Source organism: Pleuronectes platessa, chromosome 12 (genome assembly GCF_947347685.1).
Source record: "Pleuronectes platessa chromosome 12, fPlePla1.1, whole genome shotgun sequence".
Lineage (NCBI taxonomy): Eukaryota > Metazoa > Chordata > Actinopteri > Pleuronectiformes > Pleuronectidae > Pleuronectes > Pleuronectes platessa.
This window is the reverse complement of record NC_070637.1, coordinates 19,922,918-19,950,808: the sequence shown is the minus strand read 5'-3', so window position 1 is coordinate 19,950,808 and position 27,891 is coordinate 19,922,918. Positions and strand designations below refer to the sequence as shown.

Below are 27,891 nucleotides of genomic sequence, written 5' to 3'. Positions count from 1 at the left end.
GATTATCAAAGGATGAATGGAAAGCTACGTCAAATAAAAACAAATAAATTACAACAACTTATGCTATTTCTTTATATATTAAATATATGAGTCCGCAGCATAAACTGTATATATATATATATTCTTAAATTTCCCCACTGTGGGACTATTAAAAGGATTCTATCTATAGGTCCGCAGCAATAATGCCGACGAATTTGACGGGAACCAATAGGAAGACTGTATTTATTGTGACGTCAGCACGTCTCCGCACGTACGGAAGTGTGTGACAGGCCGACGCGCCAAATTAACAAAGACAGAAACAAAACAAGAGCAGCTCATCGCCGAAGAAGAAACAGAAGAAGAAGAAGAAATAGAAATAGAAGTAGAAGTAGAAGTAGAAGTAGAAGAAGAAGTTCCCTGAATCCAGCGGTGGTACCTCGTGTAGCAGCCCGAGAACCAACCGTTCATCCACCGGGAGAATCTCCGGTTAACGAGCTCCGTGCGGTTCCAGGATGGGTTTACTCGAGCGCTGCCTGGAGCTGTTCAACACATCCAGCCTGTACGAGGTGCTGGGCTCCGACAAGCAGGCGAGCGAGGCCGACATCCGGAGGAGCTATTACAAAGTGTCTCTGAAGGTTCACCCGGACCGAGCTCCCGAAGACCCGCAGGCCACCGAGAAGTTTCAGGTGAGCCGCCGCCACACCAGGTACACGCGTACTGGGAAATATGGAGTGTGTACTGAGTGTACCCAGTGTTTAAAATACTACACTCCAAGTACAGGTCCTGCTAAACAAAACCTTGAATACCTAAGTATTCTCACTACCAAAGCTAATAGCTGCAACTATTATTAATACTGCTTGTGCTATCACTAGTATTACATGTCTCCTCAGGGTCTGGTCCCTGCTAAGGGTCACTGGGTGAATCTATGTGGTGATGGGATAATACAATAAGCAGACATCTATTATTCTTTTTTCCTTTTCTCTGGCTGATCTCGTGATGATGACACTTCTGGTCTTTGGTAGTTATTACAATTAAACGTTTTTGCAAGTTTAAGTATAAGTAGTATAAGGACTAAGTTACGATTCCTAGGGATGGATGTGTCATTGAAAAGTGGAGTACTTACTAGGGCTGAACGATTTGGGAATCTAATCTAAAATAAACTGATTTTTTTCCCCCAAAGCCGGAGCACGGCTTGCTTTTCCGGGGAGCGATTTTCAGGTCCGCCGCCCACATTGCGGTCAGCAGCAGGATGAGCTCGCTCTGTGAGTCCGCCATGTCGGCCGAAGACTTTAGGACCCTGTAGGTGATGCAGGCTTGCTTCGCTATCTTCTTGATCAGAGGAGTTTTGTGGTCCCGCAGCATTCTTGCGCACGTTTTAATCGAGCACGTTGCGATTAGAAAATCGCGATTTTATCGCAAATGCAATTAATCGTTCAGCCCTAATTACCGCCATCTACTGGATCTCAATCTTTCTGCATTGAGGTTCTTTAATCTTTATAAAGAAGTGCAGCCAAGGTTTAGGAAATTATGAAAGATCATTTCCTGTCCTTTAGAGCTCTTTGATCTGTTTTGCCGTCTTTGTATGCTTTGATCTTTGTTGCTGCTGAATTCTTTGAAATATGAAGTTTGTAAAGGCTTGGGAGAGCAATTAAATACACTTTGGTGTTGGTTGCAAGCCGACAACCTGGGACCAGTCTATTATCACTAGGAACAAACCGACATCCAGGTGCCAGTCCATCATAACATGGATCAACGCTCCAACCTTGGACCAGTCTATTATCACCAGGATCAAGCCGACAACCAGGTACCAATCCATCATAACATGGATCACCTCGATCAAGGCGGTGGTCACCAGCGACCAGTCTATTATCACCAGGATCCAGCCGACAACCAGGGACCAGTCTATTATCACCTGGATCAAGCCGACAACCTGGGACCAGTCTATTATCACCTGGATCAAGCCGACAACCAGGGACCAGTCTTTTATCAGCAGGATCAAGCCGACAATCTGGGACCAGTTTATTATCAGCAGGATCAAGCCGACAACCTGGGACCAGTCTATTATCAGCAGGATCAAGCCGACAACCCGGGACCAGTCTATTATCACCCGGATCAAGCCGACAACCTAGGACCAGTCTATTATCAGCAGGATCAAGCCGACAACCTGGGACCAGTCTATTATCAGCAGGATCAAGCCGGCAACCTGGGACCAGTCTCTTATCACCTGGATCAAGCTGACAACCTGGGACCAGTCTCTTATCACCTGGATCAAGGCGCCGGCCACCAGGGACCAGTCTATTATCACCTGGATCAAGCTGACAACCAGGGACCAGTCTATTATCAGCAGGATCAAGCCGACAACCTGGGACCAGTCTATTATCACCTGGATCAAGCTGACAACCTGGGACCAGTCTCTTATCACCTGGATCAAGGCGGTGGTCACCAGGGACCAGTCTATTATCACCTGGATCAAGGCGGTGGTCACCAGGGACCAGTCTATTATCACCAGGATCAAGCCGACAACCTGGGATCAGTCTATTATCAGCAGGATCAAGCCGACAACCTGGGACCAGTCTATTTTCAGCAGGATCAAGCTGACAACCTGGGACCAGTCTATTATCCCCCGGATCAAGCCGACAACCAGGGACCAGTCTGTTATCACCTGGATCAAGCCGACAACCAGGGACCAGTCTATTGTCAACTGGATCAAGTCGACAACCCGAGACCAGTCTATTATCAGCAGGATCAAGCCGACAACCTGGGACCAGTCTATTATCAGCAGGATCAAGCCGACAACCTGGGACCAGTCTCTTATCACCTGGATCAAGGCGGTGGTCACCAGGGACCAGTCTATTATCACCCGGATCAAGCCGGCAACCAGGGATCAGTCTATTATCAGCAAGATCAAACCGACAACCTGGGACCAGTCTATTATCAGCAGGATCAAGCTGACAACCTTGGACCAGTCTATTATCAACTGGATCAAGCCGACAACCCGGGACCAGTCTATTATCACCCGGATCAAGCCGACAACCTGGGACCAGTCTCTTATCACCTGGATCAAGGCGGTGGTCACCAGGGACCAGTCTATTATCACCCGGATCAAGCTGACAACCTGGGAGCTGTCTATTATCACCCGGATCAAGCCGACAACCTGGGACCAGTCTATTATCACCTGGATCAAGCTGACAACCTTGGACCGGTCTATCATCACCAGGATCAAGCCGACAACCCGGGACCAGTCTGTTATCACCCGGATCAAGCCGACAACCAGGGACCAGTCTATTATCACCTGGATCAAGCTGACAACCCGGGACCAGTCTGTTATCACCCGGATCAAGCCGACAACCAGGGACCAGTCTGTTATCAGCAGGATCAAGCCGACAACCAGGGACCAGTCTATTATCACCAGGATCAAGCCGACAACCAGGGACCAGTCTATTATCACCTGGATCAAGCTGACAACCCGGGACCAGTCTGTTATCACCCGGATCAAGCCGACAACCAGGGACCAGTCTATTATCACCTGGATCAAGCTGACAACCAGGGACCAGTCTATTATCACCTGGATCAAGCCGACAACCAGGGACCAGTCTGTTATCACCCGGATCAAGCCGACAACCTGGGACCAGTCTATCATCACCCGGATCAAGCCGACAACCTGGGACCGGTCTATCATCACCAAGATAAAGCCGACAACCAAGGCAAACCACACAAAAACGTATCTCTGCCTTTTCTGTCTTCGGTAGCAAATGCTGTTTCATCTCAAACACAGTCTGCATGGATAAACAAAGCAAAGGCTTCTCGGAAATCAAAGAAGTTCGCCAGAGCACCTCCAGGGTAACCAAGGAGAGTTGATTGACACAGCTGAAGTTAGTTGGCCAATGAAGTCTCCCTTGATACATGTAGAGAGACACAGAGATGCAGGAGAAGACACACGCCAGAGCTGAGCTGTCATGACAGGCAGAAACTGATACAAACAAATTGTTTTGTTGTGTTAATGTTTGCTGTTTTTCAATTAACGTGCTGAAACGGGGAATGTTCATCTCTGTCTGTTGTTGGGAGACCCCGGAGCCAACTTCCATTGCCACAGTTTCTCTTGGATTACTGTTTCAATTTATATTTTTGTAAAGGTTATGTATAATAAAATTAAAAATAATGTTATTATGTACATTTGTCTGCCTTATTAACAGATTGTAATGGTAAAAAGCCTAGAAATGATCTTGGCTCAGCAATATTTTTTCTATTTTTCCCACAAAAGAGATTTTATCAGGTAGGGGAGAGCGGGGTAATGTGAGAATTTTTTTACATTTGCTCCCCTCTAGGCGAGCTAAACTGATATATCAGTAAAATTTACACATTTCCCATTAATTCAGGATGTTTCCTAGCAATGGAAATGATCAGGATGTCTTCAGCACAAAGGGCAGTGAAAATATGATTGTTTTTAAAAAAGTGGTCTTGTGTCTCACTTTACCCCAGCTTAGGGGTAAAGTGATCCACTTAGTTTTTCAACTTTACAACCATCATAACAATTCATCCTGAAATCCTGACAGCTAGATTGACAACCACACATCCCAAAACTAATATCGGACTAGTAACAGAATCTTGGGGATTGGCCAATTAAGCACATTTATAATTATTATGATTAATGTGATCTCTTGCACACCCTAGCTTACCTGCACATTGTTTCTCTGTCCAATTGGCAGGGACAGGGATATTGTTTTTCTCTGCGTATTCAAATGCCAGTTCACGGCACTTAACTGGAGCAAGGCCATGGAACTGGTCAGCTAGTTGTTTCGAGTGTTTGGCAAGCTCCTCCTCCATCTTATCTGTGAATATTCTCTTTGCCTCAGCTACTGCACCCCAGGCTACTGATTTTACTTTCCCTTTCTCTTTCTTTTTATGAATCTTTTGAGGGTTGTCTTATAAATATTTCTATCCCTTCCAGCTTTTCTTAAGGACTTCTTTCCTTGCATGACCTCAGCGGCACTCTCCATCTCTGCCAGAGGTGTTTGGCCCCAGGTTGTCTTCCTGCTTACTATTTGAAATATAGGAATGTAAAATAAGAAATACTCAGGTGCAGGCTCTTCAAACTTGTCCCTGAGCCCAATACTTTAGTAAATGTACTTTTACTTACTCTGCACAACATGGTCTTCATTTGTGGAATTACATTGACCTTAAATGTCTCATCATTGTTGCAGCACATAATTACTTCAGTGTCTAGTGTCCCATTAACCTAACATGCACTCTATGGCTCTTAAACAGATGACAGTGAGACAGGCCCTCAGTTTATCAGTGTTGACAGCAGATGTGTGTGGAACTGACCTGAGTCTCTCCTCCCTCAGGTGCTGGGGAAGCTGTACGCTGTGCTGAGCAATAAGGAGCAGAGGGCTGTCTACGATGAGCAGGGGCTGGTGGACGAGGAGTCTGACGCCCTGAGTCAAGACCGCTGCTGGGAGGACTACTGGAGAGTGCTCTTCCCTAAGGTACCGCAGCCCGGCAGGGGTCTCTTTAATTAACATGAGTCAACAGTGAGTCACGCACATCGCTTTGTCTCGTATGTGATGATGTGGCGCCTGGAGCGAGTCACTCGTTTTCCAGGAATTTTATGTTGCATGATATAGATTAAATGGGGTTCAAGGTTAATGTGTCGCTGCCATGTGAATCATACTCGGGGAGAATTGTGGATTAATGTAAACCCTTGTGTTACAGAGTCATGAAACAGCACATTAACATCATTTTATAGGGTTTTTAATTCCCCTTGACAACCAGCCCTGCCTCTGCGTCCGTTCCCTCAGATCACTGTGAATGACATCCTGGAATTCGAGAAGAAATATAAGGGCTCGGACGAGGAGCGGCAGGACTTGATCAAGCTGTACGTGCAGCACGAGGGAGAGATGAACACCATCATGGCCTCGGCTCTGTGCTGCTCCCAGGAAGACGAGCCCAGGCTCTGCAGCATCATCCAGGCGGCCATTGACAAGGAAGAGGTGCCAGCGTTCCCAGCCTTTACTCAGGAGAGTGTCAAGAAGAAGAGGGCGCGTAGGAAGAGGGTGAGAAATATGTTGTGTGTGTGTGTGAAAGCCAAAATATCCACGCAGCTCAGATATTAATACGATATTTAAATGTGAAAAATTCACCCCTTTTCCATTGATTTACAGTAAGATATATTCATAATATACGCACTAGGCTCTAATATCTTGTAGAGTCTCAGTGATGTGACTGCATTTGTCCTTCCAGTCTGACAGAGAGCGAGAAGAAGCAGAGGAAGCGCAGAAAGAGTTGGGGCTCGGTGATGAGGACGAAAGTCTTGTGATGATGCTCAAGGTAATGACTGCACACACACGCATGTATGTAACTAATCTTTTTTGCGGCTTTTTCTCTCGGTGACCTCCTTGTGTTTTATTTTGCAGCAAAAACAGAAGTCTAGAGAACAGAATTACAACAGTTTCCTGTCTGACCTGGAGGCAAAGTACTCGAAAAAAAGTGGGAAATCTCCAAGAGGAGGGAGAGGGAAAAAGTGAAAAGCACACAAGCGCTGGTTTTAGCAGATTAAGTCTCAGTCTTCAGAAACACCTTTCTGGATCAATTTGAGCATGTTGCCAATCTGCTTCCTCACCGCTCCCCCTCATAAGAATGTCCTGTGCAGCGTTTATCAAAATGTAAATCCTTTTTTTATTTCTCGTCATGTATGTATTTTGTTGTCAATCTTAATAAACACAAATAAAGTTCATATTTATATAAATAACTTGTACAGCGCTTTTATTCTTTTGTACAAAATTTAGATAAACATACAGAAGAAAAACGTTTGTCACCTTTGTATCATGGCTGTCGAAAATATTATAATCCTAATAATGATAAACTTCCATTTGTGCAGTAGCCCTGATGTCTGACAAAACATCCCCACTTGGCTTTAATCAGGAGATAAAGACACATATACATCACATAGTGTTTTGTACAGACATGATTACATTCTCTTAGTTATTTACAAACTGTTTGCTGTAACTTGAATTTCTACATTATCTTGAGGTGAAGCCGGGACATTCTCTCTGCTCTGATAGAGTTGAGCTGTAATAGAGAGAAAAGCAAACTGAAAACTTTCAAGGTGGCTTCTTCTTTTTGTTCTTTCCTGTGTCCAACCATATGCCATAAGAGGCTCTAGGTCCATATATTTTTGTTTATGTAACAAGTTGAATGAAAATGATGTCCTTATAAAAGACATGGTACCAAACTCTCTGATGTTGCATCAGAGAGAGAAAAAGTGCTTTTTTCTTTAATCCCCTCTGTCCCTGTTCTGATGGATGTGTTATTCCCTGCATAGTCACGTACCAGCACAACAACACACTGCAGAGGATAAAATACAGTACATTCACATATAATTAGATGTATATACACAACCGCATTGTACGAATGTCTGCACGTACAGCTCGTGTGCTGTAGGTGAAGATGGAGTTACTGTGGAGTCATTTGTGTTTGGCAGCCACATAAGCTGATTTGTGAAATACAAAAATAGGCCTCTGACAAAAACCTCACCAAAGCAGCGTACTATGAAAAAAAGAATATGCTACTTCAGTGAGACAAAAACATGTTTAGTGGGCACAAATTCTGTAAAGTCTGTGTCTGTGTTGTGCTGTGTAAAGATGAATGGCTAAAGGTTCCGGAGGTCGGAGGCAAACTATAAGCCGTGTCTGCTGGCTCTGGATGAGATGCCTCCCCGGGTGTGCGACCGAGGTGGGACTGACAAAGGCACCAGTGGCGCTGTGGAGGAAGGGATAAAAGACAAAAATCTCGAGTTAATTAACATCCTGAGCTCCAAATATTTTCCAGTAGTTAAATATGACATGAAAAACAGCAGCTGCAACCTCTCACATCCATAGTTTATCCAAGGCCCATCAGCAGCTTTTTATCTACTGACCTGGGACAGGGACTTGTGGGTCTGGCTCCTCTTCATCTTTGATGGGCGAGTGCCCCATGTGATGGTGGGAAAACGAGTCCAGGAAAGAGGAGCTGCTGATGCCAAGACTGACGCCAGTCACGCCAATTCCAAGAGAATCTGTTGTAATGAAATTTTTTTATAAATTCATACGGGACATACCACAAACTGTCTTACCAAGGTCATACGTATTGACAAGAATGAGGACCTGCTGAAGTGAATCAAATCCCTGTTTCAGCAGCATTTTGTATGAAAATATTTAAGTACAATTTTTACCTGTGGCCACTGAGGCTCTGCCTGTCCGCCCCTGCCCGATGTTGTCCAACACTGTGAAGGAGCGACGGTACGGAGTGTCCGACTGTAACACACCAAGGGTCAAACATACCGATTTTTCAATTCATAACATTAGTAACACCATCTAAAAACACGTCCTACCGACAGAGACTTAAACCTGATGGTTTGGGGAAAAAATAACAAAGCAGATTCTTTATATAACACAATATTTACTCATTACTGCCTTCCTTGTGGTTTTATATGTAATGTTTACAGTTTGTTGATGTACTGGAGGATCTTACCCTGTATGTGTGAGTTGTGTTGGGGCGAGAGAAGACGTCCAATAGGAGGTGACGATCCCTCGGCATTGAACTGCCAGCTTCATCATTTATCGCACTGTGTGCGCGGCTGGATGCGCCTTTCTGATGCTGGGTGAATGGAAAAATACACAGATTTTATAAAGTTGGTCAGATGCATTTTACTGCGTTCATTTAGAAAGTAATGGGTCATTTATTGTCAGTGCACTCATGTTTAAGTGGTATAATACCTGTGCAGGTTTGGACTGAAGCCCTGAGTGAGATGAATCTGGGTCTCCGGTGCTGATGGGGGGAAGGAGAGTGTTTCTGCTCAGAGGCAACAGTGGAGACGTCAGCCGGTCACTGGCTGTGGGTCTGTGGAAGAAGAGAAAGTATGTTAAATATCATAAATTGATTTTTGTGTGGTGGTGTGAGAAAATTCACAGGTCGGATGTGCATGAGAAACAAAGTTCGAATTCTACTTCTTGTGAGATATTCTTCAAGAACAGATGGGATTTTTAGATATTTTCCCATATTGGACTGATAATATGTTGTCACAATGTGTATAAATCATTTTGTAACATTAATTCAGAAAATAAGCTCATGTTAATTATATATTTGTAAAAGAAAACAAACTATTTAAGGGTTTGTTTAAAGTGTGCTCATTAATTTTGCTGGTAAGAGTCAGATGTCAAGATTATCACCAGTCTCATATCAGTCAGTGAAGTAAGAAGAAAGATTCAGGATATGTTTAACTAGAGCAAAAATAAGCTACAAGTGGAAACAGGGGGAGGCTGAGGGTAAGAACCCATCCACCAGCTTCTTTAAAGCTTGTATTTATCATTTTATATCTTGTTTTTTAAAACGGCTGAGTAAAAATAAGAAGTTGTAGTTTTATGTGTAATTTTGTGCTCAATATATTCCCTTATGAAGTCGAGTTTTCCTATAATTGCCTGGAAACCTCAATAAAAACCCAGTCCGCAAATGTTTTGACAGCCAAGTCTTTGATTTTCTCTTTTAACACATAAAAACACATTCCCTAACTGTCTAACTGTATCTCGCCATTAGAAGTTAAGATACAGTGGCTGCAAAATTCGTACAGATTTGACGTGATTATTTTTTCACCTGCAGTTCGTGACAAGTTCCTCTGTTGGGTTGGTATCACACAGGAAACATCTGTCACCTCCCACCCCCACTAATATAGCACACAGAGCCACGAGGCACTAGTTGAAAGGGATTCTATTTTCAAAGTGATCTGCCTCTGCACGTCTTCAGAGAGTAAAAAGCGAGGCAGGAGTTTGGGTGGGGTTGGCCGGGTTCCTGTGGTGCTCAGACTCACAGACGTGTCCCACGGATGACCTCATCCATGGATCCCGCTGTGCAGGACTGACTCAGACTGGGGACCAGCGGCAGGAGAGTCCGGGGGTGAGGGTTTCGGCGCCGAGCCGACTGTGCCGGGCGGGACAGCGAGGAACAGCTCTGCTCCAGGATTCGGCGAGGGCGAGGTTTGTTGGAGGGTATCACGCTGGAGCCCGGTCTGTGGGACGCCTGATCCTCTGCCTCCCTGTTCAAGAAGGTGACAGTGGAACACAACTAATGAATGGTGCATTTCCACCAGCTGCCAACTGGCTGCTCGCTGTATCTAACAAGGTGCTCTGAGGGATGAAAACATGGCATGATGGAGCCTTTGTCCATAATGCAATGTGTTCACCTGCACATGGAAACCAGTAGCAACAGTTATGCAGCTATGCATGTTTTCCTTCCCATTTAGAGATTGAAGTCACATTTAAGGAATATACAATTATGTGGTGGCTGTTTCATTGTTTTTGCTTTTCTTGTTAGATTTTGGCTCAGGTGTTTGAAGAGTAAAATGGGTTCGTACTGGTTTCTTTCCAGCACACCCAGGTTCCTCTGCTGCAGGGGGATGCTGTGGATCACGATGAGGTCGTTCAGGTTGTGCTGGGTCGCCACTGCTCCAACTGGAACCCGTCCAGCCTGGGGAGGGGTGTGAGATGAGGGGGAGAACACAATGACACAGAGGAAAGGGGGGGATGCAAAAAGATGGAAATTACAGGAGATGTGGGACATAATAAAGGAGGAAAGACAGGTTGTATACAAATAGTTTATCTTATGAAGGCCATTTGCCTTGTGGTTCGTTTTTTCCATATGTGCAATTAAGTAGTTTTCAAGAAATACTTATTTATGATTCAATCAAAATACATTTACAACATTTAAAGTGCAACAAAACCCACAACTAATACAAACAAAACATTCCAACATTCCCATTGTGACAGAAAAGGACGACCTGAAGAAAATCAAAGTAGTTCATGTTGAAAATAAGTTGCAGTTAATTCAAAAGATAAACAGTGGGGATGCTTTTGTGTTAATCAACAAGCACAAGCACAGTTACTCCCAAGGGAAAAACAATGAGCCGCCATGGACGACATGCAAACAACACGCCACCATTTTGGCTCCAAGTGAGGTGGTTACATACAGCGGAAGGTCTTTTCTGCTTTTTGGTTTTCCGTCTGGACTTGTGCTTTGTGCCCCTTGACTTTGTGTTCTTTGAGGGGGAGAAAAAGGCATGACCAGAGAAAATGGATAAAGAAGAAGGGAAAGACAAAAGGGAAAGAGGGAGAATTAAAAACAAAAGAGAAATAACCAAACTGAGTGAACCGAAAGGTAAAGAGACACAGAACACATCTGCAAGGTGGAGGGCAGAGAGTAAATATGGAAGGAAAGAAAATAGTGACAAGTTAATGAGCCGGATTCATTGAGAAAACGGAAAGAGCAACAGGCAGGAGAGAAAAACAGGCGAATAACAGGTGTGAACTGTGAAATATAAGCGTGCGAGTCCAATGTCTGCAAAGATCTCACTCACAGTTTGGGGAAGCTGACGAAGTGCAGAGTGCACAAAACAGGTTTATAATCAGGATTAGACCTAAAGTCACTTTTGTACTCATCTGGCCTGATGCTGCATTTTAAACTGTGTACCAACTTAGTTTAAAGTTGTACCTGATTTATTTTATTTTCATGTAATATATTGCAGCAATTGTTACAGTGAAGATACATTTTTAGCTTTACCTTTTTTTAATTGAACTCCTGAACTCCTGGCAGTGATGATAATGTAATGGCGATCCCAGCCCTGTACCTGTCAGCCTCTCTCAGACCACTAACCTGGAACTGCAGTCCAGCTGTGAGCGGGGGCACCCGGCTCTGACCGAGCTTGGGCAGCAGCGTGGGCAGCGTGGACAGCAGCAGGAAGGGGTTCAGGGAGTCATGCTGCACGGGGCTCAAGTTGCCACAAATCTTCTCATCGTCTGTCAATCACACACGTACAGTCACGTATGAAACACTGTGCACAAGGATGGACATTTGTCGATATCAAATACAAGTAAAAGGGTAAAGAAAAGTTCATTTCTACTTGAGGTGCAGCATTCCCAGTGGCGTTGAACGAGCTCTTTCATCCAGCCAACCAGCTGCTGCCACATGTCATCAAACAGCAAGTCAAGAACAGCTTGGTGGCGACACCGGTACGGCGAGACAGGGGGCAGACAGTGATGCCTCCCCCCCGACTCTGAACAATCCTGCTCCCACTCATCTTCCCTGTAAAAGACAGATATAATAAATCATTATAAGATAACTGGGCAACACATGGACCGCAGCTGAGGTTTAGAGTCAGATTCTGGAAAAGGACCAATGCTGTGCAGCTCGGTGAAAGTGAGAAACTCACATGTCCCTGCTATCGAAAGCCAGATATTCCTCCATCAGACCCTCCACTTCAATCACCCTCGGCTTGAACTGACTGCTGGAGCCAGTGGAGGTGCCGGGAGCCACATCCAACTCGGCTGAGGAGGACGAGGTCAGTGCTGCTCTCCTGCCCTGCACGTTCAACCTTTCCACCAAGACAAGAGATCTTATTAAGCACTTTAATAAAGACGGAAGCTGTAATCAATACATAATGAAGAAGCGAGAATCCAGCTTGAGTTCTATGCAGCAGCCGCAGGTTCTGCCTGTTGCTGCACGTCTTCCCTGCTCTCTCCAGCTTTCAGACTTAAATTCTGTCCAATCAATGAAGCCTTAATGCCGCAAAATATCTTACAAATCTCTGTTTTGATTCATTACAAAGTGGTGCTGCCTTTTTACAACCATTATCACAGCTTACTAACATTGACTCGGTCTCACAAACTTGACGAACAAGTCACAGAATCTAGGTCACAAAACCACAGAGTCGACCAGGACTCCTTCATAATTGATGCACCAGCACCAGTCATCTGGACCGCCAGCCAACAGCTACTCAAGATAGAGAAGCATGATATTTCTTACTAATGTCTTTTAGAAAATAATGTAGCATACACTTGCTGAAACTGTTTCAAACACAAGTATTTGTTTCACATCAGTATCATGAATAAAAACTACAAATATTATTGTAATAATTTATCACCTTAAATCGAGGTTTGCACTCACAACCAAATTAGATTTTTAGACATGAACATAACTATAGGTTTTGAAAATGAAGGGTAATGTTCTGTAGCTGGACTTTATGACAGTGCAGACACGACTTACTCTGTACCACTCTTATCTTTCTCCTGTGACTTCACACTGCTCTCTTTGCCCGCTGATGGGCTGCTGCCGGAGGGGATGCCTTTCTCTGAAGTAGCGTACCACTGGAAGCCCTCATCACTGGGATGCACCACCTGAGTCCCGAGGATCCTTAGTGACACAAATACAAAGAATAAATAAGTTAAATAATTATACTTCCATGCAAGAAAGGAATGTATTTCCCACTATTGCCCTTTAGGGTTGGTAGGAAGCGGTGGATAGTATACCGGAGATGTGGGAAACGTGTGGCCCACTGCTGGCATTCATCCTGCAGCCCCTGGAGTATCCCGCCGCCACTGCCTCTCCCCTCATACAGCTCTTTGTCGATCTCCTCAAACATTTGCAGCACTTGTCGTGACGCCGCCTTGTCGAACTCCTGTGGGACAGAAGAACAGAGAGACAGGAAGAGAAGCCAGTCATTCCTCTGTTCTCGTGTAGCAGCTCTACGACGGAGAGCTGCTGCTTTGCAGTCTGTTCATCAGTTACTGGCAACACGTAGCCGTTCTTTTTTTTACAATCCCATAGGAAGCCTTGATGTGCATAACAATTAGTTCCTGCAGCCCTGTGAGATGCGTTTGTGTGTGTGTGTGTGGTCAACCTGGATTGTTCATGTGCATCAAAAGAGAGACAGAGAGACAGAAGTGTGTTAGGAGTGAGTTAGAAGCTCGAGGACAACAAACTGACTAAATCATTGAGTCCTGGAAAACTTTTTTTCGGATAACAAACCATAACCTCGTGAAATACGATCTCACATGTACAAAGAGTGGCAGATGATGGGGAGACATGTGATTAAGTTACTGGTTGATTGTTGTTGAATGTTTTTTCACTGGTTTGCCAACAGGTAGGTAAAGTAAATAAAATCTTTTGTGGAATCTATTTATCTTTTCTCTTCATGTTTCTTGTGTGACAGACAGACCCAGACTGACTTCATCACTTCACATGAACATCGTTTTCTCGGGAGCAGACTTACATCGTAGCCCCAGGAGAAGACAGAGCTCCTTTCTGTAGAAACACCAGTGCCTGTGGAGCTGTGGAAACCCGACCAGGACTGGTTTGAGTCTACGGAGAGGACGGTGGGACAGTCAGAGTGGCCTGAGGCAGCAGACGTCCCTGAGCTACACAGACAGACCAAGAAAGCTGTGAGGTTCATGCCATGGACATAGATCACAGTTGTTTCCATCACTCCCAGAACCACTTTAACAATTATATTCAAACATCTTGAATCTCTAAGTAATGAAATAACAAAGGTTTCTTCTTGTTGTGTGGTTGAGGAAATCTCACTGTCTGTGGCTGCTGACATCATCATGTGCAAGGTTTCATTGTGGAACAAAAGGTCAAATGTCAAAGTAACTGAGCCCATCTCATTATTTATTCTTTTAATTGCACATCTGAAGAAGGAAATGTGATATCAATTAATCCACTGCTTCTGAGTGTCTTATTTCACATATGGAGTTCCTTGAGAATCAGTTGTCCACACAACATGGTGTCACATGACAAAACATACAAGCCAGAGAATGTGTGTGTGTAGTAGTTATAGACAGTTTGATTTGTGTCCCTGCACAACAGTCCGTGGGACAACCAGGACTCGGTTACCTGTTGTGAGTGGAAACTGCTTCCTGGAGGTCATGGAGGTATCGCGGAGGGGTTTGGTTGTCGTCTGCTTCCTCTGGGAGGGGGTGGTGGTCGAGGCTGCTTCGAGACAACCCACGACTGCACAAGAGAGGGATCAGAAAAGTGAATCAGAAAAGTGAAAGGGTGATAAAAGAGGACACCAGTTTCTCTTTTTTTGCACATTATATAATTTAAATACAAATAATGTAGGAAAACAAGGACATTTTCAGACATCATCATGTTCTCTGTGCCATAGAAGGTCTTGGTAAAACACTCATGAACTAAATATTATCTTTGTACTGTCTTTCCACTGAGTTAGCATCTGCAGGGTTACCACAGTGAAATTTAAGATGGTTATATACATATTCAAAACCAGATAATTCACAACTTTATAGCTTTTTCACAGCCATACTGTTTAAAGGATGACAGACATTAATACGAGTAAAGGTCTAGAATTATGTGCATGAATTTATGAACATGATTATCACATTTTCGCCCAGTGCTTGCCAGCAGTATATAACAATAATTCTGACATTACAAATTAACTCGACAGGCAGTAGAAACCGGACATATTCATTGACAAATTATAAAATAACTAATAAGGCCACAATAAACTAAATAATGTGCTAGTTGTGCTTCGAAGGTCATGTCTTTTTTTCTTGTTTTAGTAGAGGCAAGAACAAAACTATGTCATGATCATCATAAATGTCTATGGCTTAAAAAACTATCTTATAATATATTTTATCCTGGATTAGAGCCAAAATGTCTCATTACTTCTGTTTCTTCAGAGAGTAAGGACCGATTTTGGCTCCCGAGTGAAGGTTGTTGGTTTTAACTCTGCATCGTGAATAGACAATAACAAACACACTAAATACACATCTGAGGCAGATCAGCTTTGTGTTGTTCCTCCTCACTGCACGTGCACAATGGATCAGCATCGATTACATCTTTGTCATGTTGTTATCGATGGAAATTTGCGTTGTGATGATGACAGATATTGTTTTATTGATGAACATGTCAGCCACTGATCTTTGCTTCCCCCCCACTGCTCGTTAGCAAACGCAACTCTTTCATATTTACTACTCACATCTCGAGTTTGTGCGACACGGGTCTTCTGTTGTATCGGGAAATCATCCTCCCTCCGTCGTCCCTGGTTCAGACTCTCCAGCCCTCGTCTCTCCTCGGCGCCTCCGCTTCCAGGGGACACTCCGCAGGTCGGGTTGACATCTCGCTGCGGAGGGGAAAGCTGGACGGGGCTCGGGCTACTGATGCTAATGCTAACGCTGCTGCACCTAATGTGAGCAGGAAGTTACGTTAACAGAGACGATAGCTAACGTTTAACAGAATAAACGTCAACAAGGCACGAACGCGACTCCTGATAGATGTAGCTATTCCGCATTAGCATCTCGTGTGCTCCGCAAATGTCATGTCGCTTTACATTCATGAAACTATTAGCTACCGTCCCCTTTCCTTTGCTAACGATTAGCACCACCAACAACAATAACACGGCTGTCATGGATACGCAGCTAAACCCTCGCACGGACTGATGGCAAATGGAGTTTTGGAGCGACAGTCGGCCACCGTTAGACAGATATTGAGTCATAAGCACTCTCACTACAACTCCCAGAAGCCACCGCGACAACGTGAATACGTCCCTGAAAAGTCTCCGCTTCTCCTCGATGGACTACAAAAAAACTAGCCTATTATTTGATAAATTGTTTATTTGTAATTAAGTTAATTAAATATTTATGTTTTTTCCGTAAATCTTTATAATGGAGCTTATTTTACATATGGTTGAAATAGTCTAGGAACTATTGTTTTCCTTGTTGATGGGGGGAAAGTCGAGCAGTATTCGCAGTCGGACCGAGACAGCGATAACAGGCGTGATAGCGACGTACAAAGCTAATAGAAAAGTTTCGCTTTTTTTCTTGCGTTGACATTTCACACCACATTTTAAAATAAGACAAGGTAAGAGTGGGTAACTATAAACTATATGATGTTGATTATATACTAAATATAAATGGATATCAATCGAGTTAACTGATACTTAATTAAGTCAGGATATATACAAACATATAGCACCATGCCGACTGTAGGTATATGAAGGTGTATCACCCCCCTGCTGTGTTGTCCTTCTGCAGGTGTCTCTGTGCAATGGACGTCATGCAGAGGAGACGGTTTCACGAGGACACGGTTCAGTACAAACTGTTCCTGATCCCAACAGACGCGTCAACGTCTCAGCAAACAGCGGAACATCTCCCGCATCTCCTGGACGAGATCCTGGCAAAGGTCGCCCCTCTCGTGATCCAGCACATATGGCAGCATCAGCCCTTCAACCTCAAGTGTCACCCCGAGAAAGGTAACGTCCTGTCAACACCACAGAGATCCCAGTGATTTCAATGGTAGTGGTGCAGTTCTTGGTGCAGTTTCCCTCCAATAAGAGTGATGACTTTTCATTGACAGGTGATGAACCTGCTCACATCGGGGGCAGCACTCAGTTTGGGGACAATGTGGAGGAAGAGTGGTTTATCGTTTACCTCCTGCAGCAGATCACAGAGAACTTCCCACAGCTTGCAGCCAGGTGGGATAGAAGTTATGAGCTTGTATAGTAGAGAAAAAAAAGTTTAAAGAGGTTCAGAGGTTTGACTGTCATGTGCTTTTCTCTCCCCTCATGTTTGTGCAGAGTTGAGGACAACGATGGGGAGTTTCTTCTGATTGAAGCTGCAGATTATCTTCCCAAGTGGTTGAATCCAGACACCAGTGAACTCCGGGTGAGATGATCAGATGAGATGGTCTATATGGATACGTTTATCTGTTAATATGACCGCACCAGAGAAATTGCATTGTGTTAGTTTTTTAGGTTCAAATCACATATAACTATTAAATCATATTTACTTCAGACTGTCAAAGTATAAAAGAAATTAGGCTGGAATGTCCTTTACTAAGTGTAAGACTTTTTTGAAGGTCTTCCTCTTTAAGGGAGAACTGCACATCCTTCCCTACCCGACCAAATCCAGTCCAGTGGGCATCTCGAGGGATGTGGTGCCCAGTGTAGAACAAGCTCTGATGTTGCTCTCCACGCATACAGGCGCCTGTCGAGCTAGTCCGAAGATATGTACAGCCCTGACGAAACGACTAGAGGGGTAAGAGGACGTCTTTTCATGATGAAAATCGAAGAGATCCGTTGAAAAGTCAATGTCAGTGACACGTTTATATGCTTCCCACAAGGGCCGCCATTGCACAGATAATATGGAATAGAAAATTGAAAAGTATAAAAAGTAACAGTCCTTCCTGTGGTCACATTAGCTCTGTATTTAAAACATTAGTTGAAGGCAAAATGTTAGAATTTCTAGGTCTTTTGAGAATTCTATGTAAGAGGAACATTAGAAAAAATCCATCTTTACTTTCCACTTAGGTACCCAGAGAAGGTTAAGACAAATCTCCACCGCGCCCACTGCTTCATACCCGCAGGTATCGCCGAGGTGCTGGCACAGCGACCAGACCTAGTCGCCCCGGCAGTGTCAGCGTTCTACCTGCGGGATCCAGTAGATCTGCAGGCGTGTCGGAGCTTCAAGACCTTTCCTCCTGTTACAAGAGTCTTGGCATCGGTAAACACAACTAAAGATTCATTACTGCTGGGCTGTAGGCAAAGACAAGAGGCTTAAAACCTTTAAAGAGACTATTTTAGTTTTAAAATATTGTTTCTGTGATGTTTATTTTCCAGCTTTTGTGAAGTGTCTTAAAATCCTTGATGCAAATCCAAACCTTGTTCTTCTGTATTTATCCTCAGGTGACATTCACCCGTTGCCTTTATGCTCAGCTGCAGCAGCAGGAGTTCACCCCAGACCGAAGGAGCGGCTTCACGCTGCCTCTTCGCTCTCATCCCCAGTACAAAGCCCAGGAGCTTGGCATGAAACTGGTGAGCCACCACTAGTGTATACTGTTCATTCTGATCTGCCTTATTAGCAAATTAAATTGGGAGTTTTAAGTCTCATTGATTTTTAATCTCTGTCTCTATCTGTGTGTGACCCCGTCCCCAGGCACATGGCTTTGAGATCCTGTGCTCAAAGTGCAGGCTGCCGTCATCAGAGCCCGATGCCCCCGTCAGCTGTAACCCTCAGTGGAAAAGCTTCATGGATAGTCTGAAGAGGAACGGCTACTTCCAGGTTGGTCTGTTTTGAATATTAGGACTATAAGGTTTTACATAAAACAAATTATTGAAGATGCCTTACTCTCAGAAATGTTCTACTGTAGAAAGTTGTACACATTTTTAATGTTGTTGTTGTCAAACACAGGGAGAACTGGAAGGCTCGAGCCATTACAGAGAACTGACACGATCTGCAGAAAACTTCTTCAAACAGTCAGTTGCCTCAAAATCGAGGTGAGGACAGCATGTGTGGATGCAGCTGTGAGCACTGTGTGATTGTTTATGCCTGTAACATCCAATTGTGTGTGTGTGTGTCTGAATGCTGATATTGTGTGTGTTGCCAGTGCTTTGTCCCCGGGTGAGGAGGTTCTCCGTCTTCTGCAAAGCTGCAATTCCTTCGACTTGGAGGAGCTGAGGAAACAAGAGTCACAGCTCCCCCAAGAGGACAGTAAGTGAAAATGTACCTTTACTATTAAACTTTCCATATTTGGAGACTTGACATTCGACATCAGAAATAAAGCATCAACATGTCTTAAGTGATATATATGGTGTAATTATTCCTGTATGATACATTATAACAGATATTTGTTTGTATTTTAGATGTTTTACATATATTCGTTTGATATCTGGAAAGGACAATTTGCCCTTGAAATGATTGTGGAGACAGTTTTATTTATATCTGTGTCTCTGTGGAAATTTCACATTTTATAAAGTATGTATTTCAAGGTTTATTTGACTTTGCCTGGATAGCAAACATTACCTTTTCTCTGTCAATGCCACCTGGGAGTTTCTGCTTCCTGCCAATTCCTTTTAGTTTCTGTCCTTTTTGGTTTGCGTCTTCCCTTCTCGAGCCTTATCTCTTTCAACCGTTTCCCATGATTAATTTGTCTTTGTGTCTATCTCCAGGTGACAGCTGGCTTGATATCACAGCTCAGGATTTGGAGCGTATGTTGCAGGAGAGGAGCGGGGGGAGGTCTGATGTTGGCAGCCAGAACTCCAGCTCCACCAAACAGACACAGCCCGTCACAGGTGCAAAGGAGAAGAGGAAAGAGACGGAGGGCGACAAGGAGGAAGAGGAGGCCAATTACAGCCTGGTAGCTGTCAGTCAAGGGATGAAGAACTTCCTCAGCGCCATGGCATCGCATGAGGGAGCTGAACTTCCCTGGTGAGACCGACTGGCGCTCTGTCCATTAGACCTAATTGATTTTGATAATATCTTATTAAGATCATCGAAGGCTCATTGATTAAAATAGTTTAAGACACATCTCATTCATTTAGATTTGCATTGCCTGCTCTTTCATTTGTCATATTGAGTTTTCTTTATATTCCAGGAGCGGCTCAGCTCATCCTTTCAGTTTTGAGCCTGACTCGATGGCCAACGCTATGGACAGACTGCTCGGTACGTGGATGTTAGGAACAGTAAAAAAATAACTCGCAGACACTTAACACATCTTCACCTCTTTAACAAAATCTGTCATTTAAATTTTATAGGGAGTAAAGAAGAAGAGCTAGATTCAGACGATCTAGATGATGATGATGATGATGATGACGAAGAGGAGGAGGAAGAAGAAAAAGAGGAGGGGTCAACTGGTCACGATGAGAGAAATGGAACAGAAACGTTGGACAGTCTGAGAGGATACATGGACCAAATGGATTCGGAGCTGATGGGCACTAATATTGGAAAAAGCTTCAATCCAACAGTAAGATTTCAAACTTTGCATATCACGTTCCTCCCTCGGCTCTGCCTCAACATATTTGTTTACAAAAAATAAGTGAAATAATGTATCGTGATGAATGTGCTTGTCCTGCAGGATTACGCCAATGCAGACGTGGATGAGACAGAGGAGGAGATCCAGCCTCTTGACGTAGACTTAAACCTGATATCAAACCTGCTGGAGTCCCTGAGCTGCCAGGAGGGTCTGGCTGGACCAGCCTCCAACCTGCTGCAGAGCCTGGGTCTGCACCTACCACCCAACTCCGATTCCTCATAACAAAGAAGAAACAAATGGTTAAGGGAGTATAGGAATAAAAAGTATCGACCACCAGCCAGGGGCAGCATCTCAAACTGTCAACAGAGGGACTTTTGTAACTTCTGTAGCATTCATCCATGTAAAAGTTGCCATGTAGAGTTTTCACTGTGTCCAAATGTGTTTTTGTTTACATTCATTCATCTTGTTCTGTAAGACGAGCGGAGACACAGAAGACATTTATACATTCATCTATTCTAAATGTTTTGAAACCTGCATCGTTTGTGGTTTAATTGTAATAATAAATTGCACAAGTAAAAAAAAAGGCAAGAATTTAATAGGAAGAAAAATACATGTCATACATTAAAACCTTTCATTAATGCACATTTCAGATTGATGGCCCCATCCGTTTTCTGTGGTGGGGTCATATTTGTGGCAGTGTGTAAAGAAATGCATTTGTCTACAGTTTTGGTTGCACTGAACAAACAGATGTGTTGCCATGAATCTGTAGAATGAGTTATTGTTCTTTTTTTTCATGATACTCTGAAAGTCTTGTGATCCACAAGCTCAGTAATTGTATGTTTTTTGGACGGTAAACTAAAGGTGAAATTAAAATGTAAAAATGTTTACAGTGGATATTCATGCTGCTAATGTTGAAATACATGTACTGATGTTTTTTAACTGCACTTACATTCATAAGTTAGAAACGGAATAAATATTTTTGCAAGTAAATTTATTTCATATTATTTCAGTTGTTAAATGTAAACAGGTTCTCTTTGTTTCACCACCACTCAACATTTAAAATTATAAAATATTCACTTCTTTTTTTAAATATAATACATAAACACTGCACAGTTGGAAAAAGCTGAACATTAATAGCTTATTGTTAAATGTAGTTTCTGATAATAACTTACAGACAGAAATTGCAATGGGCAACATTTGACTCCCTCCTCATCGTGGCCACTTATCTGACAGATCACAGCTGTCACATTCACTTAAGGTCAACTTCCTCTGGTTAAATATTTATCCAGTCAACGATTACAGCTGAAATAAAACTGTCCAGTTGAACAAATATTAGTTCAAATAAACTGGAACTCACTGTTTTCTCTTCTCACCTTGTCGTCCAAGGACAACTTCCACAAAACTGCGGTTGAAAATTAATTTGGTGAAACAAAGGGACTTCAATCTCTCAGTTAGCGTTCAGCTTTCTGACAACAGCATCCAGATGTCTGTGATAAAGAACTCCTTTTTCATTATTTATGGATTATCCACAATTATTGTCTGTTTTTCATAAATATACATTAGAAAGCAGGTGGGTTTATTCGTGTTATTTCGATGTCACCTTCTCTAAATGACGTTATGCTTTCTGATCCACATCTATATGCTTCCATTGTCACATTACGTTCACAGTCTGTCAATCATTCATGTGGTTTAGTCTTGGGAGGACTCTGTACACGGTGTCCTGTCCTGTACAGACATTATCTTTCATGAATTAAGATGAAGTCTAACTGGTCTCAACACTTTTAGACCAAAGGATAAATCAATAGCTTATGTGTTTTCTTGTGCTATTTACAATGACTCATTCTGCATTTTATCTTAGCTGAAAATATGCACATGCCTGAGTAGCACAGGTCATGGTGGCCCTGAGGGTCCAAACACTGCAACAGTAGTGACATTGAACTGTCATTCATTCTTGGGTTCTGTCCAATAACAAACGACAGAAGTGGCCCCTCCCCTTTTGTTATCTGAATTGTCCTTCTGGGTTTAGTGGAATGTCCCCAGGGCCATTACATGGAGGTATAAACGTATAAAGTTGAAATAGGCAACTTGTTCTAATCCATATAATAAAAAACCTGTGATTCACTGGTAAAAGTCCTATAAAGTGAAACTACAGAAGAAGGAACGGCTGCACTACCTGCCGTGCTGAGTGGAGCAGTGCAGCAGAAAGCGGCGAGACACACAGAGCCGAGATACTGACGAGGAAGTTCAGCACCATCCCCAGCAGGAGGATGGCGAGCAGGTATCCATGAAAGAGCAAACTGTGCCAGCTGCCCCGACTCAGAACCTGCCAGGGCCTGTCCGGGTGCAGCAGCCACAGGAGGCCCAGCACCCAGCTCTGGTTCACCAGCTGGGCGTAGTAGATGTCAAAAATGGACGATTGGGCATCGGGGGAGTGGAGATGCTCGGCTTCGGACACTTTGGCCAGCCAGGTCAGAGAGAGACTGTGGAGGATTAAAGCCAGAGGTGCATACAAGTATTCCAGAGGATCAACAACCGAGAGACCTTTGGAATATGCAGAGAGAGAGAGAGAGGAGATTGATAAGAGGGTCATTTGTTCTGAGGTTAAGATTCATTGATTTCACCTCGAAACATCATCTTAATATTTACCTGTGGCGACGAGAGAGGTCCCAGTCAGGATGGAGATCAGAACAGAGATGTGGAGAGAGGGCAGAGATGTCAGCTTCAGGGCAAAACTAAAGCCGACAGTTAGCAGGGGCAGCAGCGGCAGAGTGGTGGGGAAGAGGCCGGAATACGCGCTGCTGGCTTGGGCCCACGTAGCCAGCACGGCGTGGATGCTGCTACAGATGGCCGGCACCAACACCCTCTCACCCAGAGACCTGGAGTAACGCTTCAGAGGCACCAGACCCAGGACGTGGAGGAGATTTAAGACTGACAAGGAGATCAGAACCTGGAGAGGATTTCACAATGTCATTACAAAGCATTACAGTAAACACACTGGATACAGATACTCAAATAAAAAGTTCTGACGGTGTGACTCACAGATTTTAAATTCTTGACACATACATATAGATGATACAAACCAATAATCCCCTGATTCTGTGCCTCTAAATCTAAACTGCAAATATGCTAAATATTCTATAGCTTCTCCTTCTCACCTTTTGCTTTTGTTGGACATAAAAAGCAATTTCAAAAATATTTATTTTCAATCTGAGACACTGAAAAACCTGATTTATTCCTAATGGAAATTACGGTTGGCTACACGTTTCACCTTTGACAGAGTTTTACTATATGTAAAACCATCAATTATCAAATTTAGTTTATATAGACTTTGTTCAGGTGTTTACATGTTTAAAATGCTCTTTAAAAGCTTTAAAACACTCATTCATGTTCAGCTGTTCTGTAGCATAATGCACGCGTCATGACAGAAAGAAAACAATTGTGGACTGAATTGGATATTAAGGCTGGTCTGGGGTCAACACTCCCTCTCATTCAGAGTCAACTGGGTTTGGCTCCAGCCCCAATGACCCTTAAATGGATATTACTTCAAGAATATATCACGATGTAGCCTAGTGGTTAGAGTGGTGGTTCTCCAACAAGAAGGTTGCTGGTTCAAACCCCACTCTCTCCCATATGCATGCCGAAGTGTCCTTGGCAAGATACTGAAACCCTAAATGGCCCCTCATGACTGTTGAGTGTACTAATTGTAAGTCGCTTTGGACAAAAGCGTCAACCAAATTACATGTAATGTAATCACAGTCCATAAATCAACATCTTTACAGCCTTCGAGACACACACACACACACACACAGAATTACAGATGTAGTCACATGGAAATTCATAAGAAAAAGTATGACTTTTTATTGGGCAGGCATTTCAAGTGACCTGCAGTAATGATTAACAACAGTTCTAGCCAACTTTGTTCTAGACTCACGCTTTATTACCTATATTAGCTTTTATCACTACTCTTTTTTTAACAGTATCTTGTGTTTGTGTGTGACCTTTTTAAATATATAAGATATACGATTTTGATAGAGAGTCGTCAGGGAGCAGCCGGGTACCAACCTGACCAAAGCACAGAGCCACGGCGTAGGGGTAATGGTACTGAGGGATGAAGATGCCGGCCACAAAGGTTCGGAGTTTGTCAGCCAGGCCATATATCACCAGGACCACCAGGCAGAGGACGGGAACCAGGGGCCTCAGAGCATGATTTAATGAGAGACTCCTCGCTGCTGAGGCACAACGTCCTCGCCTCCAACTCCACGAACTGCACAGGAGAACATTGGTAGTTCATTGGTTGCTGAATTGTTTTGTTGACAACCTCTTGAAAAGTAAATTATACAAACCTTTTACCTGAAAGACATGCTGTCATTCTGTGAAGATGTTCCTGTTGGGACGCAGGGATCTGTTGTTTGGAGACAATGTGGAGAGAAGAGACATTCACATGTTGACAACTGCAAAGAGCAATCTGGAAATCAACGTGTCAAGAACAACTGAAATTCAACCAGCAGCTGAGACAACATCCTCACCCACTGTTGCTTTGGCCTGTTTCATTTACCAGTTAAATATTAAAATGGGACTTTTTACAAGTTAAACATTGTTTCGTTGCTTTATTTCATTCTGTTTTATTCATGATTGAGGCTGCAAAGGTTCGAGCCAAACTTCTTGTGCTGAATCAAGCTCAGTGAACGAGTCTACAAGCTTGAGACAATATTAGCAGAAAAGTACGGTACATATATCATTGGAGGGTCAGCTGATAAACCTGCATGCTTAAAAGGTTTAACTTAAAAACAACAACAACAAACAATTAAATAAATGGTTAATTTAGTTTTTTGTTAACATTGAGAAATCACAAGAATTTAAACTCACCATCAGGATTTCCTCAAAAAGTCATATTTTGTCTTCATATTCCAGTTATCACTTCTGACGGACTGCCGTCCTGTCACCACCTACATATTAAAGCTCAGTTATAATAGGAATTCATTCACCTTCTCCCTCTCACTCTGCTGAGTTGGCTCCTGCTCTCTGTGCCGCGGGCATTCACCTCATGTGTTTCCACACTTTGTCCCAATGGACTTTGGTCCCAGTCAGTTTGTTTTTCCCACAATCACAGATGCGACCTACAGGTGGACAATAAAAACCCGAGAAAGTCGTTTCCTCTGAACAAACACAGAAATAGAGCAGACATCTGTGGAATCTGTCGAGGTCTGCTGACACATTTTATTACACCAGACGAGTGAATCTGAGACTCTTTCAGCCTCATGAGAGGAATTCTATTCATCTATCTATCTATATATTTATCAATCTATCTATTTATCTATCTATATATATCTTATATTGATTTATAATCCTATTGATAAAGCATACCTCTTCCTGGGGAGTGAGCAAATCCTGGCTCTGCTTCCTCACAGCTTCACCACCTGTTTGTGACATTCCTGACAGTCCGTCTCCAGCTTTTCCCTGCTCCCCCACACCCGACTCCCCCCCACCGGACTCCCCCCCACCGCATGTCTGGATCCCTCTGTAGCTACACAGGCCATCATGGAGTCCACCAGCCACATAGCTGCATGAGTGAGGGTCTTCTTAAGTAAACAAACCCAACAGACCGAGAGGATGGGGGCCTGGGCTCTCTGCAGATCAGACAAACACAGTAGCAGCGTGAGCACCCTGACTGATCCAGGACACAATGTCAAAAAGCCTCTTGTAGGCCTTAAAGGCTTTTAGTTATACCTCTGTGTGTCATTGCGGCTGGTTGAACATCACAAAACACAAACAATATAATGCAGTATGGTGACCAGTCATGTGTGTGGAAACATGTATGCACTGTTATGTGTGTTTATATTCTTCACTGACCTTTCACAGTCTGCCAACTAGTTTCATTAAACTCACTGTGGCAGTCGAATAGCAGTTATCAAGAAGAAAAACACAATTTAGCTAAATAAATTATTAAGCTATATAAATGTTTTCTTAAAACTTTGCGGTGTGATGAGTTTACACAGACAGCAAGGCATCATGACACATTAAAGACTCAGCAGTTTATAAGTAAATCATCTCTATGTGCACTGGATGAAACATTCAAATTATGTTTTCATGACTGTAGCCAACACTTGGAAATTTAGATAAACTTTCAACTTTCTAAGTCCCTGCTTCATGCCCTGAGCTGGTTGAAGGAGAGGAGGGCCTGTATGGCACCCAACGTGAACTTCCTGCGTCAGCTGCTGACCTATGAGGAGCAGCTGTTTTGGAGCAGACTCTCGTCCCTGGACGACATCCGCCGATGACTGCAAAATAGGAATGAAAAGAGGATTATTTTCTTCCTGCAAAGCACATGGAGAGAAATTGTATTTTACTTCCCACAGCTCACATTGAGAGAATATGTAAAACAAGCTGAGACTAAACAGATTTGGTTTATACTGCAAGAAAGACTCTCAAAGGCATGAAAGGAGTTTATCTGCCCCCACAAGTTTGACTTTCACCCTCAAGCGCCACACAGTGTTTCTTGTGCTACGTTTCAATAACATTAGTCAGCATACAGCTGTTTAATTATGTGGCCTCAGTATGACTCTGTTAATCTCTGATAATCCCTGGTATGGCGTTTTGTTTGGTGATAGTTGATAGAAAAGGCTGTATCTGTCATGTGCAAGTTAACACAGGGTCAACAATAAGATGAGATATGTAAGACGAGAAGAAACCGGCACAGCAGTGCAACAATTTGAATAACAATAAAAACTAAAATCCCAAAATATAAAAATTACTTTTAAGTACCTGTCAAATATATGCAGTAAATACAATTTTAAAAAGATAAAAAATTGAATTAAATAAAATAAAATAAATTAAATTAAATGAATCCTGCGCAGTTCGCTTCTGCGCAGGACTTGAACTTTTTTTTAAATTAAAATAAAAAAAGAACTTTCTAGTTTTCTGTAAATTTTGCTAAGAATTTGAGAATGTTAAAGCCCTCGAAAAGCCAATTAATTTGCCTGAAAAATAATAATAATCCTTACAATTTCAATAGGGCCTCACCGTCTGTCAGTGCCTGTCAGTGCTTGGGCCCTAAAAAGATAGAAAGAGCTTACGATATAAAAAAAAGTCAAATATGGGAAAATACTAAAACTATATAAATCACAGAAATAGTGTGACCTCCGTTGCAAATGCGGTAACAACTTTAACTATTGCACCGTGTGTGTCAGTTTTATCACATTTTTCCAGGGGTGAGTAGGAAAAAAATAAATAAAGATCAAACAGGCATGAATGTGCAGAGGGTTGTTGGTCATGAGTTTACTACAAGTTTAGAAACCTGATTAGAAATTATAAATTGTCTTCAAATTTCTTATTACGTCCAAC

General features: G+C 43.1%; 4 protein-coding genes across 6 annotated transcripts; 2 read left to right on the top strand and 2 right to left on the bottom strand.

Annotated features, from left to right (window-relative positions):
* Window positions 1-249: 249 nt before the first annotated feature.
* On the top strand, window positions 250-6,710 carry dnajc9 (DnaJ (Hsp40) homolog, subfamily C, member 9). The gene is made up of 5 exons (XM_053436873.1): window positions 250-665; window positions 5,325-5,465; window positions 5,778-6,032; window positions 6,220-6,306; window positions 6,393-6,710. Exons 1-5 carry the CDS (start codon window positions 492-494, stop codon window positions 6,501-6,503), a joined length of 768 nt encoding a protein of 255 aa, XP_053292848.1. The 5' UTR covers window positions 250-491; the 3' UTR covers window positions 6,504-6,710.
* Window positions 6,711-6,724: 14 nt separating this feature from the next.
* fam149b1 (family with sequence similarity 149 member B1) lies at window positions 6,725-16,301 on the bottom strand. Its single transcript, XM_053436872.1, has 15 exons — window positions 15,782-16,301; window positions 14,677-14,793; window positions 14,054-14,198; window positions 13,311-13,459; window positions 13,048-13,194; window positions 12,215-12,376; window positions 11,906-12,087; window positions 11,659-11,801; window positions 10,364-10,476; window positions 9,821-10,045; window positions 8,733-8,856; window positions 8,488-8,613; window positions 8,189-8,270; window positions 7,895-8,032; window positions 6,725-7,737 (listed from the first exon to the last, which is right to left on the bottom strand). Exons 1-15 carry the CDS (start codon window positions 15,826-15,828, stop codon window positions 7,655-7,657), a joined length of 1,983 nt encoding a protein of 660 aa, XP_053292847.1. The 5' UTR covers window positions 15,829-16,301; the 3' UTR covers window positions 6,725-7,654.
* A 252-nt stretch (window positions 16,302-16,553) lies between these two features.
* On the top strand, window positions 16,554-21,834 carry ecd (ecdysoneless homolog (Drosophila)). Its single transcript, XM_053435815.1, has 14 exons — window positions 16,554-16,662; window positions 16,836-17,053; window positions 17,158-17,275; window positions 17,378-17,465; window positions 17,659-17,837; window positions 18,110-18,302; window positions 18,485-18,613; window positions 18,735-18,860; window positions 18,990-19,075; window positions 19,186-19,289; window positions 19,748-20,006; window positions 20,173-20,240; window positions 20,333-20,541; window positions 20,653-21,834. Exons 2-14 carry the CDS (start codon window positions 16,849-16,851, stop codon window positions 20,830-20,832), a joined length of 1,944 nt encoding a protein of 647 aa, XP_053291790.1. The 5' UTR covers window positions 16,554-16,662; window positions 16,836-16,848; the 3' UTR covers window positions 20,833-21,834.
* Window positions 21,129-26,048, bottom strand: si:ch211-248a14.8 (uncharacterized). 3 transcript variants are annotated; one of them, XM_053435820.1, is made up of 6 exons: window positions 25,915-26,048; window positions 25,417-25,667; window positions 24,894-24,952; window positions 24,613-24,814; window positions 23,197-23,497; window positions 21,129-23,091 (listed from the first exon to the last, which is right to left on the bottom strand). In XM_053435820.1, exons 2-6 carry the CDS (start codon window positions 25,417-25,419, stop codon window positions 22,697-22,699), a joined length of 960 nt encoding a protein of 319 aa, XP_053291795.1. In that variant the 5' UTR covers window positions 25,420-25,667; window positions 25,915-26,048; the 3' UTR covers window positions 21,129-22,696. The 3 variants fall into 3 exon arrangements, with proteins under 3 accessions (XP_053291795.1, XP_053291797.1, XP_053291796.1); XM_053435822.1 differs by having other exon boundaries at window positions 24,901-24,952; window positions 25,915-26,046; XM_053435821.1 differs by having other exon boundaries at window positions 25,417-25,706; window positions 25,915-26,007.
* Window positions 26,049-27,891: the final 1,843 nt, after the last annotated feature.